The 19,465-nt window shown below is 41.3% G+C and overlaps 1 protein-coding gene across 1 annotated transcript in view; it reads left to right on the top strand.

Moving 5' to 3' along the window:
* Positions 1-221: 221 nt before the first annotated feature.
* lancl1 (LanC antibiotic synthetase component C-like 1 (bacterial)) overlaps positions 222-19,465 on the top strand; it is a 34,097-nt gene continuing 14,853 nt past the window's right edge. The window contains exons 1-5 of the mRNA XM_043693431.1: positions 222-365; positions 7,739-7,946; positions 10,960-11,107; positions 14,605-14,748; positions 17,539-17,721. Of these exons, the coding sequence (XP_043549366.1) occupies positions 305-365; positions 7,739-7,946; positions 10,960-11,107; positions 14,605-14,748; positions 17,539-17,721 (744 nt within the window). The 5' untranslated portion in view covers positions 222-304. The remainder of the gene's footprint in view (positions 366-7,738; positions 7,947-10,959; positions 11,108-14,604; positions 14,749-17,538; positions 17,722-19,465) is intronic.

Here is a 19,465-nt window from a genome sequence, read left to right as displayed (position 1 = left end):
CTGAGAACAAATGTACCAGCTCAGCCAGCAAACTTACAACAAACTGTCCTCAAGAGAATGTTGATTGATGATAGTATACTTATAGCCATTATGTCGTTGTCCACGAACTGAAAATAGTCACTGATGTTGTGAATGTGCAAAAGGCGGCAGGAGCTGAGAATTGTGTGCATAGGTTCTATGTGTGTTTTTATTTCTATTGATTGTGGCTAAAAATGGAGGAACAGCTAACTTTTTAAATTTTTTTTAGTTAACCAGTGACTTCATTCAACAACTGCAGAGCAAGATCAGTGAATTATTGCAGCAGATGGAAAATGGGTTGATAAAGGGCGATGAAACAGACTGCACCAGCTACACTGGATGGGCAGGTACTCTTAGCATTGCAAAACTAAGAAGCAATTAGAAATAATTTCTGTGCACCCATAAACTATCATGGTTACAGCTTGTATATTTGAATACTGAAAATTGCTTGTTTGAGGCCATCCAGATAACAATTAAACATTTTCTGATTGAGAATAAAACTAAGGTGACAAGTTTGATCTTTCTATTTGGTAAAAATTTGTACAAATAGAGTCTTCACGCACTCAGCGGATTCACGAAATGAAAAGTAATTCAGGCCATACCAATCACTGCAAAAAATATTTTGTAGTTGATTTATATACTCATCCTCCTCTGTGCTCCCTCACTTTGTTAAAATTAAGTCTTGCTGTACTGTCACTATCTCTCAGGAGAAAGTGAGGTCTGCAGATGCTGGAGATCAGAGATGGAAATGTGTTGCTGGAAAAGCGCAGCAGGTCAGGCAGCATCTAGGGAACAGGAGAATCGACGTTTCGGGCATTAGCCCTTCTTCAGGAATGTCACTATCTCTCACTCTTCTTTACTCAGGGCTTTAAATCCTTCAAAAGCCCTTCCCACCTCCATTGTTTTCTTCTTACTGCTTTCTGAAACCCAAGTTTTGGGTAACCTGGTGAACACACCTGATTGCCCTTGCCTTATAACCCTGATAGTTTTGTGTATTATGGGTTTTGACTCCAGAACTACGTGAGGAGAAAAGATATTTTCAACCAAACAGTATAAAATAATGTAAGCAAGTGTCTGGTTATGGTTCTGACTGAAGGTAGATTAAAGCAATGTAGAATTTGAGAAAATGACTGAAACAGGGATTGAGATGTGTGCTGATAATGCCACACTGAGATCTGTCAATTCTGACCTATGAAGAATTAATATTTGTATAACATGAGAGAACATTTGACACAACAAAACAAGAGAAAATATGAGGAAATAAAGGCATGTGGGCTGGCTCTAAAGAACACAAGGGAAAATTAGACATTGATGAACGTCATCAGAATGCTGTGTGCAGAATTCAGCTTGATCGTGCAAATTTTCCAGAATTGATTTTTAGATGAAATATATTTGTTTAGGAACACAGAAATGTAGCTTGACCTAAGTTGCTGTTGCGTAGGTGTTTTACAGGAGTTGCTGATTTTGGGAATTGTTTTTATTATCTGTGTAAGGGCAGTAGGAGTGATGGGACTGAGATTTGACGAGACTTGATAGAACATGTTGGAAGGTGCAGTCTAGTTTGGTGTTGTTAACTGTTTTGGTCATTTATATATGCAGTAGATTTCAGATAACCTCAACGGTTGTGGCAGGATGGCCCCTGATTTGTCCTTATTGCATAACCTGCATTTCTGATAACCTTGAAATTGCTTTGTGATGATGTTAATCAATGGCCATTGACTAAACTGGTAATGCACTAGAGTAACAGCCTTCAGAGAAGTGACTTTGAGTATACAGGTTAAAATTACTTACTGTGCCAATTTAATTTCCTATATTCTAGATTAGAAATTGTTTGTTATCAGCAAACTTGTTCAAGTTCAGTTACACACAGAAACACTGAATGAATTAATTTCACTGATGTTTTAATCGCTCAGCAGTTCTGTGCTTATTATTTCACAGGATGTAATAGAACATAGAACAGTACAGCACAGTACAGGCCCTTCAGCGCACTATGTTGTGCCGAGCATTTATCTTAATCGAAGATCAACCTAGCCCACATACCCCTCAATTTACTGTCGTCCATGTGCTTGTCCAGCAGTTGCTTAAATGTGCCCAATGTCTCTGACAGTGTATTTCACGAACTCACCACTCTCTGCGTAAATCTATCTCTGACATCTCCACTATACCTTCTTCCAATCACCTTAAAATTATGATCCCTCTTGACACCCATTTCTGCCCTGGGGAAAAGTCTCTGGCTATCTACTGTATTTATGCCTTTCATTACATTGTACACCTCTATAAAGTCACCTCTCTTCCTCCTTCTCTCCAGTATGAAAGCCCTAGCTCACTCAACCTCTCTTCATAAGACAAGTCCTCCAATCCAGGCAGCACACTGGTGAATCTCCTCTGCACTCTCTCTAAAGCATCTACATCCTTCCTTTAATGAGGTGACCAGAACTGGATAAATATTCCAAGTGTAGTCGAACGACGGTTTTATAGAGCTGCAGCAAAACCTTGCAGCTCTTAAATTCAGTCCTCCTGTTAATGAAAGCCAAAACACCTTTTTAACGCCTTTTTAACAACCTTATCAACTTGGGTGGCAACTCTGAGAGGTCTACGTACGTGGGCCCCAAGATCCCGCAGTTCCTCCACACTGCCAAGAATTCTGTCGTTAACCCTGTATTAGGCATTCAAATTGGACCTTCCAAAATGAATCACTCTGCATTTGTCGAGGTTGAACTCCATCTGCCTCTTCTCAGCCCAGTTTTGCATCCTGTTGTAGCCTGCAACAGCCCTCAACACTATCTACAACACCTTTGTGTCGTCGGCCAACTTACTAACTACCCTTCCACTTCCTCATCCAAGTCTTTTATAAAAACTATGAAGAGCCCAGGAACTGATCCCTGCAGGACACCACTGGTTACCAACCTCCAGGCAGAATACTTTCAATCCACTACTACTCGCTGTCTTCTTTCGGCCAGCCAATTTCATATCGAGACAGCCAAATTTCCTTGTGTACCTCCAAACGTTCTGAATGAGCCTCCTGTGGGGAACTTTATCAAATGCATTATTGAAATCTATATACACCACATTCACTATTCGACCTTTGTCATCTTGTCTCGTCACATCCTCAAAGAACTCAATAAGGCTTGAGAGGCATGACCTGCCCTTCTCAAAGCCATGCCGACTATCTCTAGTCAAACTATGTTTTTCCAAATAGTCATAAATCTAATTTCTCAGAATCCTTTCCAGTACCTTGCTTACCACAGAAGTAAGACTGACTGGTCTGTAGTTCCCAGGGATTTCCCTATTCCCTTTCTTGAACAAAAGAGCAGCATTCGCCTCCCTCCAATCATCTGGTACTACTCCCGTGGAGAGTGAGGATGCAAAGATCATCGCCAGAGGCGCAGCAATCTCATTCCTTGCTTCCCGTAGTAACCTTGGATTTTACTGGTGCAGCACTGGAGATGTATCTAGATTAGATTACATTACAGTGTGGAAACAGGCCCTTCGGCCCAACAAGTCCACGCCGACCCGCCGAAGCACAACCCACCCATACCCCTACATTTACCCCTTACCTAACACTACGGGCAATTTAGCATGGCCAACTCACCTGACCTGCACATCTTTGGACTGTGGGAGGAAACCGGAGCACCCGGAGGAAACCCACGCAGACACAGGGAGAACGTGCAAACTCCACACAGTCAGTCGCCTGAGGCGGGAATTGAACCCGGGTCTCTGGCGCTGTGAGGCAACAGTGCTAACCACTGTGCCACCGTGCCACATTTCTCTTGATGCTTCCCAGAATTTCCAGCACATCGACTTCCTTAATATCAATCTGTTCAAGCCTATTAACCTGGTCCATAGTGTGCTCACTATCAACAAGGTCCCTCTCTCCAGTGAATACTGAAGCAAAAAAATCATTTAGGGCCTCCCCTACCTCTTCAGACTCCAGGCACAAGTTCACTCAACTATCCCTGACTGGCCTTACCCTCTCTCTGACCATCCTTTTATTCCTCACATAAGTGTAGAACGCCTTTGGGTTTTCCCTAATCCTTCCTGCCAAGACTTTTTTGTGCCCCCTTCAAACTCTCCACAGTCCATTTTTGAATTATTACCTATCCTCTAAAGCTGTGCCAGATCCTTGCTTCCTCAACTTTAAGTAAGCTTCCTTGTTCCTCTTGATGAGAAGCTCCTCTGCTCTTGTCTTCCAAGGCTCCTTCACTTTACCATTCTTTGCCTGTCTTGTGGGACAAAGTTACCCGACGCTCGCAACAATTGCTCCTTAAACAGCCTCCACATTTCTTTTGTGCATTTCCCATAAACAGTTGTCCTCAATTTATACTCCACAGCTCCTGTCTGATAGCAGTATAATTTCCCCTCCTCCAGTTAAATACCTTTCTCACACTCTCTGTTCATATCCTTCTCCATGGCTTTGGTAAAGGTGAGGCAATTGTGGTCACTGTTATCAAAATGCTCTCCCACTGAGAGATCTGATACCTGGCCTGGCTTGTTGCTTAGCACCAAATCCAAAATGGCCTCCCCCAATCGGCTTATCTCCATGTTAAGGATCCTTTCTGGACATACTGACAAATTGACTCCATCTAGACCATGTGCACTAATGACATTCCAATCAATATTGGGGAAGTTGAAGTCACCCATAACGACACCTCTTACATCTGCACCTTTCCAAGATCTGCTGTCGAAACTGTTCTTTCATCTCTCTGCTGCTATTGGGGGGTCGATAGAAAATACTCAATAAAGTGACTGCTCCTTTCCTGTTACTGACTTCCGCCCATACTGACTTAGTAAACAAGCCTTCCTCAACTACCTCCTTTTCTGCAGCTGTGATGCACTCTCTCATTAACAATGCTACTCCCCTCCTCCTTTACCCGCTCCCTGTTCTTTCTAAAAGATCTAAACCCTGGAACATCTAGCAACCATTCCTGACCCTGTGAAGTCCATGTATCCATTATGGCCACAGCATCGTAATTCCAAGTACTGATCCATGCTGTAAGTTCATCATTCTTATTCCTGACACATTGAAAGAGGCACACTTTAACCCAACCCTTTGCCCTATCAACTGAGTATCCTTTCTGACCATAATTGTTGTAATAACATGATGACTCCTTGACTAAATCTTTTAGTAAAAGCATAAAACATCTACAGAAACAGCTGGAAAACAGAATTCAACAAACTCTGTTATTTAAGCAAGTTTTACTTTCAGTTTGATTATTTGTAATTGTTGGGAGACATGGCAGTTCCAATTGCCAGTAACCAATTTGAGAAGGAAATCTCACTGCCTGTAAGGGTGGTAGAGGCATAAACCCACATAATGCTTAAGAACTATTTAAATGTACATGTGTGATGCCAAGGTATGCAAGGGCTATGGACCAAATGCTGGAAAATGGGATTAGATTAAGATTGTTGCTTTTGACTGGTGTGGATATGATAGGCTGAAGAGCTTTTCTCTGTGCTGTAGATTTCAATGCCTCTAAAATGGTCTCAAAAGTAGCAGTAAGATAGATGATGGTAAAATCTAGTTGCCATTACTATAGGAAGGATGGAATTGAACTGCAAGGGATGCAGAAGATATTCAACAGGATGCTGTCTGGGATCGACATTTTAGCAGTTACTGAAGAGAGATTGAATCAGCTCGAGTTTCAGAGCAGAGAAGGCTGATTGAGGTCGTAATTGAGGTGTCTAAGATTATGAGGGCCGTGGACTGGGTTAATATAAAGCAACTGTTCCCCTTAGTTGGTCAACTACAAAGGGACTTAATTTCAAGGTTAAGGGCAGGAGATTTGGAGGCTTTTTGAGGAAAGAGATTTTCACCAGAGAGTCATGGGTGTCTGAAATGCACTACCTGGAATGGCTGTAGAGCCACAACATCTCTTTACTATTTAAAAAAATATGTGGATGACCACTTGAAATGTCATAACATTCAAGGCTATGAGCCAAGTACTGGGAAGTGCGAAAGTGTACATTGGTCAGCACTGACTTGGTGGGCATCTTCTATGCTATATGACTATAGATGTTGGTTGAGAAATAAGTATTGGCAAGGCCACCCTCTTCTTAAAATAATATTGCATTGTTCTCTTACATCCATCTGAAACATCTTAAAGATAACACTTCATTCCAAAAATGTGCAGTACGAATGTTAGTCCGGACTGAAGAATCTGCCTTGAATCCATGAACACTTGACTCAGTGGCCAATGCACTGCCAACAGAGGTTTTTCAAATATAAATCCTGCATAAAAGCTGACCTAGTCGGATGATACATGTCAAAGAGAGATTGCTGCTGAAAATGTGTTGCTGGAAAAGCGCAGCAGGTCAGGCAGCATCCAGGGAACAGGAGAATCGATGTTTCGGGCATAAGCACTTCTTCAGGAATGGGCTTATGCCCGAAACATCGATTCTCCTGTTCCCTGGATGCTGCCTGACCTGCTGCGCTTTTCCAGCAACACATTTTCAGCTCTGATCTTCAGCATCTGCAGACCTCATTTTCTCCTCAAAGAGAGATTGCTGGCAAACTCCAGTGGATATGTGTGTGCAAGGGCAGGTGGGCTGCAGAGGATGTGAGGATAATGCAGGGCAGGTGAACTGCAGTGGCTGTGTGAGGATGGTGCACTGCAGATGAATGTGGCAAACTGAGATAGCAGATCACCTGACAGAAGGAGCTGCAAGCACAAGCAGCTATTAAGGAATAGCTTTCAGTGGTAAGTAGAAGTACAACAATTTGACCACCCATCTTGTACAGGTTCTGTGTTCCAGTCTTCAAATTACAGCTCATTGCATTCTCAATTAATTACATTCTCAATTACATTCTCAATTAATACAAATAACAGCAATTGAATGACCTTCCAGATTGCAAACTTCCAGCTGACCTACTCCGGCAGGCCATAACTTTTCCTTTATGGCACGACATTAAAGTTATAATCATTTAAAACTGTAAGTTTCAGCCATGGTTCAGTTGTTAGTATTCTCACCTGAGTCTCAGGTTCAAGTAGTTATGCAAAAAGTCAAGACTACTACAGCAGTGCAGTGCTGCACTGTTCAATGGCATATGAAATAAAAGACCAGTTTGCCTCCATACCGCCCCCCCACACACTTGCGTGCACACATACACACAAGACATAGCAAGAGCAGTGAGGTTATTCCTAATGTCTTACATTTTCTTATCAATCAACCCAACAAGAAAATCTACCCAAGATCATATTGCAGTTTCTGGGAGCTTGCTGTGTATAAACTGGTTACTACTTTTGCTGTCTTAACAAGGGTGACTTCACTTTAAAAAGTGATTTATTGATTGTGAAATGCAATGAACTTTGTGCTGGTCATGAAGACAACATATAAATATGTAATTTTAAAAATAGTAATTCCAAGATGGCCCAGTAAGTGCATTTCACGAATAGCCAAGTCATAAAAACAAAAAAGGAGTAACGCAGCTCCAAATATTTCCAGTCAATCTGGATTGATGATATGTCCACACTGCAGCAGCTTCACAGATTTTTGTCTTTTAGTACATCACGCAAGTCTTGCTTGGAGCGAGTGATCTTGTTGGTGGCCAAGGGAGTATGATCTGATGCAAACGAGATCTTTTGTCTTTACAGAAGTTATTAAGGGTGATCTGAAACAACTTTATAGTTACTTTATTAAAAAAAAGGTTCCTGACCCCTGTCTTTCACCAGCTCAGCCAACAGTATCACTTGTCTGTAACCATGCATTTGTTTTCTATCAGGGATTGCTTTACTTTATCTGCATCTACACAATATTTATGGAGATCAGTCCTTCCTGCAGAAAGCTCTACAGTACATCAATAAGAGTCTGAAATGTCTCACTGGGCGTGTAGTCACTTTCCTGTGTGGTGATGCAGGCCCGCTGGCTATAGCTGCAGTCGTGCATCATAAGCTGCAGCGAACTCAAGAATCAGACACTTATATCAATCAGTAAGTAAAATCAACTTGCCCTAATTATACGTTGATTTTGTGGGAGTGGGTTATCTCTCTAGCCTCACAAACCCTATTCTATCTTTATTTGCACCACTGTCAGTATTCAAATATTGTAGGTTTAAAATCGTCATCTGCAGGTTGAAATCTCTTCAAAGCCCTCCTTTGCCCAATCTCTAAGATCGTCCTGTCCTCGAACTCTTGTCCTATATGTATGTGTAGAACCGCAGGAGACGAATGAGGTCCTCAATGAATATTTATCCTCTGTGTTTACTGTGTAGAAAGACATGAAGACTTGGCAACTTGGGGAAGTTAGTGGTGATATCTTGGGGACAGTCCATATTACAGGAAAGAAGTGTTGGATGTATTAGAATGTCTGAAGGTGGATAAGTCTCCTGGTCCTGATTAGATATGTGCAAGAACACTGCAAGAGGCTAGAGAAGAAATTGTGGGTGTCCTGGCTGATATTTTTGCATCATCGTTACCCTCAAGTGAGGTCCCGGAAGACTGGAGGGTAGTGAATATTGTAGTATTCAAGACTGGGTGCAAAAAAAAACCTGGAAACTGTAGACTGGTAAAGCTAACATTTGTGACAAGTAAGTTACTTGAGAAGATTCTGAGAGGTAAGATCTACATGCATTTGGAAAGACACGGTTTGATTAGGAGTAGTCAGCATGACTTTGTCAGTGGCACATCATGACTCACAAATTTGTTAGAGTTCTTTGCTGAAGTGACCAGGATGGTTGACGAGGGCAGGTCAGTAGAAGTAGCAAAAATGGATTTCAGAAAGGCCTTTGATAAGGTTCCACATGGCAGGCTACTCTGGAAGGTTAGATTTCATGGAATCCAGAGGGACCTGGCAAATTGGATACAGAATTGGCTTGAAAATCTCTGTGATGCTCCAGTTCTGGCCTCTTGCCTTTGCACTTTATTGCTTCAGCATTGGTCTTCATCTACCTCGGCTCTAGGTTTCCCATCCTTTACCCTCTGTAAACTTTAACTCAGCCCAAACTTTGTTTCTGTATCCTAATCCACAACAAATCTCAAGCAGCAACACCTGTGTTCAGCTTGGCTTCTGATCTGGAAATGTTTTTTTAAAATTATTATCCTTGTTTTCAAATTTATCCCCCTCAATTTCTTCAGTACAATGTTAGACAACTATGCCTTCAACTGTTTTGACGCTAATTGTTGTAATTCCCAAAGTATAGTTCTCCACTTCTATTCCCTCATTGTAGGTGCTCCTTAAAACCTACATTTTTAACCAAGCATTGGCCATATGTTCTGATATCTCCACTTGTGACTCAATACTACATTTTGTTTGATGTTCCTCCTACACAGTTCCAGAGGAAATGCTCCCTATATTATATACAATGAGCTCAATTTAAATGGAAGTTGTTCTTTCTCCTTTGTGAGAGAAATGTGCTTTAGGTAAATGTCTTCGTTGGAACCTTGACTTAATAGACAGGGTGAGTAAAAGACTTGCTCCCAAACAGCTACCAAAGTTTGTTCTGCACACATAATGGACTTGATCTGGCTGCTCCTGAGAACTTCCCCGGGCTGGGTTTGAAGCTGCAGGAGTACTTAGAATAACTTTTGTCATCACAAAATCTTCTGAGTGTGATAAATATTTGCATTAGCAAAATATATTTTGTGGAGAGTACTCTGACTAGACTTTATTTTTTAATGTATTTACTCAGGAATGTCCTACTTATTTTAAGAGAACTGTACTGTAGTGAAATATAATGAAAATGTTTCTTTTTTTGGTGGAGACCATGGTGAACAATTGTAACGATCATTCTAGACGTCGCCATTATCTGTTTGTTCTTGTGTCTATATTGGAAGTTGTTTATATATTAACCCAGTGTACACACTGAATTGGTTTTGATGAATTAAAGGCTGGAATTTTAAAAGAAACTTATTTTGATCTCTGCACAAGTTGACTGTTCAGTTACAACTGTTGCGTAGGTTTGGTTAATCTTTCATAGCAGGGATGCCATGTGATTGGTTCAAAATTTTCTAATTTAATGAAGGGTCAAAACTGGCTTTGGTTTCTGAGAAACATCATTACCTTCAGTCTTCTACACACTACCTGCTCAGTCATTGCTCTTTTGGTCATGTACAATTTGGAACAATCTACCATTAGCCCTGTTAGAGCAAAGAGTAATGGATCATTCTCAGTCAAAAGTAGTTCCTTCACACTCCCCCAACTCTCAATATATAAGGTCCACCAATAAATAAAAAAATTCCCTTGTCTGAGTTTACAGAGAGTAGATCACCTTATAGAGTGCAGCAGTGAGTTCCTCTGAACTTGAAAAGGTTATTATGCAGAGTGAACAGAGTCGTTTGCTGAGTTTGTGGTTTTCACCTGGAGAAGAAATTGAGTTTTTTTAAAATTTCAAAACTATACTTTATTCATAAAATATCTTTATTTACATGCATAGTCCCTAAAGCAATTTGATTATGTTTAGTAACATATGAAGAAACAAACAAACATTGGACTTTGACTCTATCCCACAAACAAATCTAAGGTATTTCATAATTGTACAGTTGCTTCAACTGGCCTCCGCGTCCAGAGCATTATTGGGCAAGGATCCCATTCCTCATCATCATTAAGCCAAGGGGAAGGCATTTTATTCTCATGCTTTCAAATTTTAAGAAAGAAACATGACTTTACCTCCCTGCTTTCAAAATTTGTATGTGCTTGTGTTGTGCATTTGAATCATCTAGCCTTGTGAAATGCAGGGATAGAGTAGGGGGATGGGTCTGCGTGGGATATTCTTTGGATGGTCAGTTGAGCCAAATGGCCTGTGTTTGCACAGTAGGGATTCTGTGGAAAAAGCAACAATTTTAGAAAGAAATATGGAATATATAGTTAAAGAATGTCCTTATCATGCTTACAAGAAGAGCAAAAGGAGGAGTAGTGTTTTTGATTTTGCATTTATAATTCAAATATTCATAATGTTTTCAAATTCATTTTGCAAATATTTTACGTTTTACAATATATTTCTTACAGGCTTCTCCAACTACATCAATCTGTAGTGAAGCTGAATTCAAGACTGCCAGATGAAATGCTCTATGGGCGGATGGGCTATCTATATGCATTATCATTTGTTAATGATCAGTTTGGTACTGAAAAGATATCATTGCAGTACATGAAACAGGTAGTGTCTTTCTGTTTTTATTTAAATGTAAAAAATGTAAAAGTTAAAAAAAATCTCTGCCTTCCCCATAAGATTTCTAAAAATTGAATCCCTGTAACCATTGTTTTCTGGTGTTACATACCCAAGTTCATTTCAACATACAATGCCCACTAATAAATGCAAAAGCATCTAGCTTTTATCTGAAGTCTAATGTTCTAAATGCTATTTAAATTGTTACCTTCTCTTTGTTGTGATGAAGTGCTGATAAAGCATTCCTCATTCGTTGTTCTGCAAAGTAATGGATGGTCAATAATAACCTGTTTGAAAATCTTCAATTGAAAATTTTCTTGGCTAACAATTGTTTGGACAATATTTCTTGGATATATTTTTCTGAAGATTTATCAGTTCTCCAACCTTTGGATATTAAAAATCAACTTATATACCAAATACATGAAGGTTTGTTGACAGAAACGAGAAGATTTGTTGTCCTGTGGCCATAGATGTTTAAAAGTTTGATTGTTTTATAATCTGCCAAATATGGATTTCAGCAAGTACTTAGAAATGTGCAGACATCTTGAAGTTCATGATGCTGGAGGATGTTAGAGAGATTGCAAGAGGGGAGGCTGAAATTATAATTTTAAAAATCCAGATGGTGTTTAACCTATAAGTCTCTAAACAGTGATAGGTAACTGGAGCTTGGTGCAAGTTAAGAAAGTGGGTAGCGAAAGTTTAGATGACCTTTGGGCTCACAGAAGGTGGAAGGTGGTGTCTGGCCAGATGTGTGACAAACTGGTTGAGTCTAGAGTTTATCAAAAGCATTGATGAAGGATTCAGTAGTGGAAGAACTCAAGTCTGATCCGGTAAAGATAGACGGTCTTATGAAAAACGTGCAGATGTGTTCAATCTCCTTTTGAAGACCGGATGGATCTTGGTGAGACAAAGAGTCTACTTCATCCTGAGACAGCTACCGGGGGAGAATTCCAGTCAATGATTAAGGAACAGAGTGTGTAATAAGAGCATAGTTTAGTTGGGAGAAATGTTTTCTTGTCTGGATGTTGTGGCCACAGTGCTTAATAAGTACTTGCATTCATGTTTACCAATAAACAAACTATACCAAAACTATGATGAACAATCAAGTTGCCAGAATATCAAATAAGTTAAAAGTAATAGTTGAAAAGAAGATTGCTGATATTTAAAATGGATACTGACACTCACCTCTACCAGTTCACCTACATCCTGATTGGAAATTCCATTCCCTCTCTAATTCATTACCGTTGGACAATATCCTTAATACCCAGGCAGCACCAGGGTGTGCAGCGCTGGGACTGCAGCAGTTCAAGAAGGCAGCTCACCACCCGATGGTCAGGGCAATTATGGATCAGTAATAAAAACTGAAAGAACTGTGGATACTGTAAATCAGAAACCAAAATAGAACTTGCTGGAACAGAAATCAGACTTAATGTTTCAGTTGAGTGACCCTTCCTCAGCACTGTTCTGCGGAAGGGTCACTCAACTGAAACGTTAATTCTGATTTCTCTCCACAGATACTGCCAGACCTGCTGAGCTGTTCCAGCAACTTCCCATTTTGTTATGGATCAGGAATGCAAGCCTAGCCAGCAACACCAAACTCCCAAGATGAAGACCAATATTCAGAAGGCAGATGTTGGCAATTCTCACTTCCGCCACCTCTAGCTCCAGCTTGTGCTTGTTATCCTATTCCACAGGTAATTTATCACACTATTTTCTCAACACTATCGCTGTTGATGGGGTTTGAACTAATTTGACAGGGGAATGAGATACACAGTAGTGATGCAAAGATAAATATAAAAGAAAAACCAGGATAGTCTGGCAGGCAGAGCATATATAGTCAAATTAGAGGCTTAGAGAGCCATAGAATTTTTACAGATGGGAAGAGACCTTTTGGCCAATCGTGTCCGTACCAGTGATCAACTATCCATCTACTCAAATCCCATTTTTCAGCAATTTTCCCACAGCCTTGAATGCTTGGCTTTTCAAACACTCATTATATGCGACTAAAATGTCTTGCGGATTCCAACCTCTGAAGGACCTGAGGGGCAACGTCTTGACGCAAGGAGTAGTGCATACATAGTATGGGCTGCAAGAGAAAGTGGATGAGACCGGTACAATAGCACCATTTAAGAAACATTTAGATAGGTACATAGATGGGAAGGGCTTCGAGGGATATGGACCAAATGTGGGCAGTTGCAATTAGCTGAGTGGGCACCATGGACCAGTTCGGGCCAAAGGGTGTATTTCCATGCTGTATTACTCTGTGACTCTAGCATAGGAAATAAGAATAGGAAAGAACGTTTCCCCCTTGGTGGGGGGAATCAATGGCAAGGGCATTGAGGGCAGGAGGTTTTGAGGAGATGTGAGAAAAGACTTTTTCACCCAGATGGTTTTGGGAATCTGGAACTCACTGCTTGTAATGTCGAAGCATAAACCAACGTAAACATTCCAGAAGTATTTAGATGTGCAGTTGTGATGTCAAGGCAGTCAAGGGTCTGGGCCAAGGGCTGGAAAATGGGATTAGAATATGTTGGTGCTTGTTTTTGAATAGCACAGATGCAATGGATCAAGGAACTTTTTCTATGTTGTGGATTTCTATGATTACAAGGAGGGTCCTAAAAAGGCAGGCTGAAGGAAGAAATTGCATGCAGATTATGAACCTATGAAACAGTAGCTGAAGGCCATTGAGTCCTCAATCTTGCTCTGCCTGTTAATTCAATCGCAGCTGATCTCATCAGCGTTTAGATGGATAAGGCTGACGTTTTTGCCACGGGTGGTACAAAGGTGCGGGAGGGCTGCAAAAGAGATCAGAGGCAGCTGATCACAGAGTTGGATATTACAGAGAAAGTTTGTGGGGGTGAGGCGTGTGGAATTTAAACAAAAGTACTGAACTGAAATGTTGATAAGAATAGTTTCCAGTGGGCTATTACCTGAATCAACTACCAAAACAAAACAAGATGTATGGAACATACTGTGGAAGGACACCTGATGGATATTAGATTAGATTACTTACAGTGTGGAAACAGGCCCTTCGGCCCAACAAGTCCACACCGACCCGCCGAAGCGTAACCCACCCATACCCCTACATTCACCCCTTTACCTAACACTACGGGCAATTTAGCATGGCCAATTCACCTGACTTGCACATCTTTGTGACTGTGGGAGGAAACCGGAGCCCCCGGAGGAAACCCACGCAGACACGGGGAGAACGTGCAAACTCCACACAGTCAGTCGCCTGAGTCGGGAATTGAACCCGGGTCTCTGGCGCTGCGAGGCAGCAGTGCTAACCACTGTGCCACCGTGCCGCCCACGAATATCTAATGCTCCATCTAAAGGAAGCTGTTTCCTTGACCAAATGTTGCCAGTTTTTCTCCAGATCACCAATGGAAGGTGAATAATAGCCTCTGTCTGATATGTTTCCCAATGTTTTACTTGATCACTTGTATTCTTTGCACTAATCTGTGATTGTTTTTTCTTCTGTCTTTCAGATTTGTGATGCAGTCATAAGTTCTGGTGAAAAGTTAAGCAGCAGAAAACGTGTCTCCAAAAGTCCATTGATGTATGAGTGGTACCAGGAGTATTACGTTGGAGCAGCTCATGGCTTAGCTGGAATCTATTATTTCCTGATGCAGGTAAATATATAAATCTTTGTCTTCTGGTGAAGCCGAAAATGTGGTTCTGTGTTTATTCTCCTTTTTAGCCAAATGTGACAATACAGTACAAGCTATCTCTAATGTAAATATTCTAGCCTGCCATTCAACGACAAATTGCAAGTAGTAAACCCTGTCAGAGCGCACTGGAGTAGTATGCTGGAAATGAAACCCAGGGTTACCAACCATCTAAAACTTTAATGAACCAATCAAGAATCCCAATTTGTGGTCGACTGACTGTCACCCAGAAACGAAGTAAATCTCCCCAGGTTTTCTTTAGTAGCAGTAGAAACAACTATTTATTTAGCACATTTAACTTTAAGAAGAATGACTAAAAAAGCAGGATTTCTAGATTTTTTGAAAGTTTATTCATAGGATGTGGGTTTCACAGGCTGGACCTGTATTTATTATCCATCCTTGAGAAAGGTGATAATGAGTTGCCTTCACTTACTGCTGCAGTCTTGTCCTGTCGTTAGGCGCACAATGACATTAGGCAGGGAGTTCCAGGATTTTGACCTAGCGGCAGTGAAGGAATGGTGATATATTTCCAAATCAGGATGGTGAGTGACTTGGAGGGGAACTTGCAGGTGAGTTAATCGCTGTCAGATTCCTAACGTCTAACCTGCTCTTATAGTCAGTGTAATTATCCAGTGCAATTCTGGTCAATGGTATCCCCAAGATGTTGATAGTGGGTATTCAGCAACGATAATGTCAATAAGTGTCAAGAGGCAATGGTTAGACTCTCTCTTGTTTGAGATAGGCATTGCCTAGCATGTTTGTGGCTTGATAGTTGCTTGCTATACATTAGTCCAAACCTGGTTATTGTCCAGGCCTTTTTGTACATGTATCTGAGGAATTGCAAATGATGCTGAACATCAGCGAATATCCCCACTTCTCACTTTATAATGGAGAGGAAGTGATTGAAGCAGCTGAAGATAGTTGGGGCTTGGCCACTATCCTGAGGAACTCTTGAAGGATGTCCTGCAACTGAAATGACTGACCCCTAACAGCCAGAATCGTCTTCCTATGTGCCAGGTTTGACTACAACCGCTGGAGAGTTTTCCCTCTGATTTCAATTGACCCCAGTTTTGTATGGGTTCCTTGATGCCCATACTCGGTCAAATGCTACTTTGATGTCAGAGGAGCCACTCTCTTCCTACCTCTGGAATTCAGCTCTTTTGTCTATGTTTGAAACAAAGCCGTCATGTGGTCAGGAGTTGACTAGCCCTGGTAGAACCAGAACTGGGCTTCAGTGAACAAGTTATCGCTGATAGTTTGATAGCACAGTTGATGATTCCTTCCATCAATTTACTGATGATCAAGAGTAGACTGATGGGGGCGGCAATTGGACGGGTTGGATTTGCCCCGATTTTTGTGCACAGGGTTTATCTGGACGATTTTCCACATTGTCAAGTTGATGTAGCAAGTTCTGGAACACGAGTCTTCAGTATTGTTGCCGGAATATTGTTAGAACTGAATAGTCTTTGCAGTATGCTGTGCCTCCAACCATTTCTTGATATCACACGAAGTGCCTAAAGACTGGCATCTAAGATGCTGGAGGCCTGCATTTTTGAGGATGGGAATGTTTGTGGGACCACCGCCACCAGTGATTTGTTATTTGTCTATTGCTATTCATGATTGGATATGGCAGGACTGCAGAGCTTGGACTAATCACTTGGCCTTGTCTAACACTTGTTTATGCTGTTTGTTACGCAAGTAACCCTGTTTCCTATCTTCACCAGGTTGACACTTCAATTTTAGATATGCCTGATACTGCTCCTGGCATGCCCTCCTACACTCAACATTGCGCCAGGGTTAATCTAGTTTAATAATATCAGTAGAGTAGGGAATGTACCAGGTCGTGCAGTTGCAGATTGTGCTGGAGTACAAGTCTGTGGCTGTCAATGGCCCACAGAATCTTGAGTTGCTTGATCTGTTCAAAGTCTGACCCATTTAGCATGGTAATAGTGCCACATAACTCAATGGAGGATATTATCAGTGTGAATATACAACTTTGACTCCATAAGGCCTGTATAGTGGTCACTCTTACCCATACTGTCATGGACAGATGTGTTAGCAGCTGGCTGATTGGTGAGGATGTTTTTCCTTCTTGTTGGTTTACTTAGCTCCTGCCTCATACACAGTTGAGCAGCTAGGTCTGCTAGGACTGGACCAGCATTTGGTAATGAAAGTTGACATCCTGCCACCCTTAGTGCTTCCTCCAAGCTGAGTTCAACACTGAGGAGCACTGATCAACCATGGGAGGACAATACATAGTAATAGCAGGAGATTTCCTTGCCCATGTTTGACCAGATGACGTGAGACCTCATGAGGGCCAATGTCAATGATGAGGACTCCCAGCACAACATCCTCCCAGCTGTATACCATTGTGTCACTACACTGAAGTTGGTACTGTTTCTGCCTGGACATAAGTTCTCCTCTGTTTTCCAACTAACTCATAACTTGCAGCCAAAGTCTATTTGCTTCACACATGAAATTTTGGCTAATGTGTCTTGGATGTTCAAGATTTGCTGTGTCTGGGCAATTTCTGTCATGCTTTTGGCGAGTTACTTCCTTAGAAAAATTCAAGAGATTGTTGGAAAGAGTTATCCCTGTTTAAATTTATCCTGGTAACCGTTTACTTAATTATTAAGCAGGGTCAAATTAAACCATCCAATTTGCTGGTGTCCAGAATTGTACATGCTGACATTCAGTTTTTAATCTTGCAAGTCATTTTGGCAACAGAATTTTCTCTTTTGTTTTCTTCTTTAGCCAGAACTTGGAGTTGACCAAGACACAGTTGTCAAGCTGGTGAAACCCAGTGTGGACTACGTTTGCCAGCTCAAGTTTTCATCAGGAAATTATCCTCCATGTATTGGTGAATCCAGGGATAACCTAGTTCACTGGTGTCATGGGTCACCTGGCGTGATTTACATGCTCATACAGGCTTATAAGGTACTGTGTGTGTGTGTGTATAGCAGTGTAGAAGTGTGAGGCATACTGGATAGACAGTGGGGTAGAACCTGGGTATACATGTGCTCAGATCAGTGAAGGTGTAGGACAGATGGAGAGAGCAGTAAGTAAAAGCAGACATTTGCCTTATTAATAGGGGCATAGAGTAAGAGAACACAAAGGTGATGTTGAATTTGTGTAATGCTCTGGTAAGACCTCATGTAGAATATTATGTACAGTTTGGGTGCCACACTGTAGGGAGGTTGTGAACATAATAGAGTGTGTGCAGAAAAGTTTTCCAAGAATGGCTCTGGTTATGAGAATAGGTTGAAGAAATTGGGACTGTTCTCCCAGAGAGGAGAAGGCTATAAAGAATTGTGATCAAAGTTTCCAAAATTATTAGGTACTGAATAGAATAAATGAATGAAACTGTTCCCAGTTGTGAAAAGATCAAGAATGAACAGATGAAACAAGTGCAGGGTGAAAAAAAAGACTTTACTCACAGTCAGCTCTCCAAATAAGTATCGTGAATTAGTATCGGTTTCCCGCCTTTTCACCACATCCTCTGGTTTTGAATACACTGCCTGGAAGTGTGGTGGCGATAGATTCAGGCATTCAAAAGAACATTGAATGACTCTGTGAATAGAAATAATGTGCAAGGATGTGGAGAAAAGGCTGGAGACTGGTACTAAATCACCATATTCATTTGGAGAACTGATGCAGATACAATGGCCGAATGGCCTCCTTCTGTACCAAACAGTACTGTGATTCTGAAGATAAAGAAGAGAGAATAGATCGAGGAACTACATTGAGGCAGTAGAAAGAAGCTAGTGTGGGCTCACCAAGAATCTCTTTGATCTGGAGAAGTACAAACAGCAGACATTGTATAACTAATGTGATTTATTTGAACTGGAAGTTAGAAGATGAATTGAAAGGAGTCAAAAAATATGTTCTTGAAAAACAGCAAGCTTGAAAATCACTTTCCACTGAGAAACGTTGAATAAAATACGTAACTTTTACATGTAAAAATCTATCTTGAACCTAACTGGCCCAAAAATCCTCTTAACAAGTGTTAATGACTAACTTGCAGTATTGACCCTTTCAAATGTAAATAATTTCTCGCTTCCAAATTTCCACCTGTGCTGACCCTCATGCTGCTTCCTTCCCTGGTTCCTCCTGCTAGCCGCCTCTCTCCATTTGTCCTGTTTGCTATCCCTCCTGCTCACCACTTTCCCAATGTTTGCTGCTTTCTTTCTGACAACTCATCACTGCTACATAGGGTCCTGAAGAGGATGAGTGAGAGTATCGGGGAGGGAAGCAGCACACTGGAAGACCAGGGGGTGAGGGAAAGAGGGAGGACCGTGGGTAAAGGAGAAGTTTGGGGAGGAAAGCAGCAAGCAAGAGGGTCAAAGAAAGTGGAAAAGGAGGTGAAGAATGGCATTTTGTTTCTTAACTGGACCAAGCATGTTTAACCGCTGTTCTGCAGCAAGAATAGTGGGGACGGTAGCATTGGTAATTTGCTAACTCACAAAAACACTAGAGCACCGTTAGCTTGCACTTTGACTATGGACCACCTGGACTTGAAAGATAAATGGGATCACAGAATGATTGAGTTCAGCAACCAATATCAATGTTGCAAATGTTACCTGTTTTGGAGGCAACCATGCTCTACATTCACTGACATTGGCATCTGCCAGTAAAACGAGGTGAGGTGCAAAAGCATCCAGGATTGGGACTGTCATCCGAG

The sequence above is a fragment of the Chiloscyllium plagiosum genome, chromosome 7 (assembly GCF_004010195.1).
Source record: "Chiloscyllium plagiosum isolate BGI_BamShark_2017 chromosome 7, ASM401019v2, whole genome shotgun sequence".
NCBI classification, from domain to species: Eukaryota; Metazoa; Chordata; class Chondrichthyes; order Orectolobiformes; family Hemiscylliidae; genus Chiloscyllium; species Chiloscyllium plagiosum.
The sequence above is the reverse complement of the archived record's forward strand: the minus strand, read 5'-3'. Positions and strand labels throughout refer to the sequence as shown.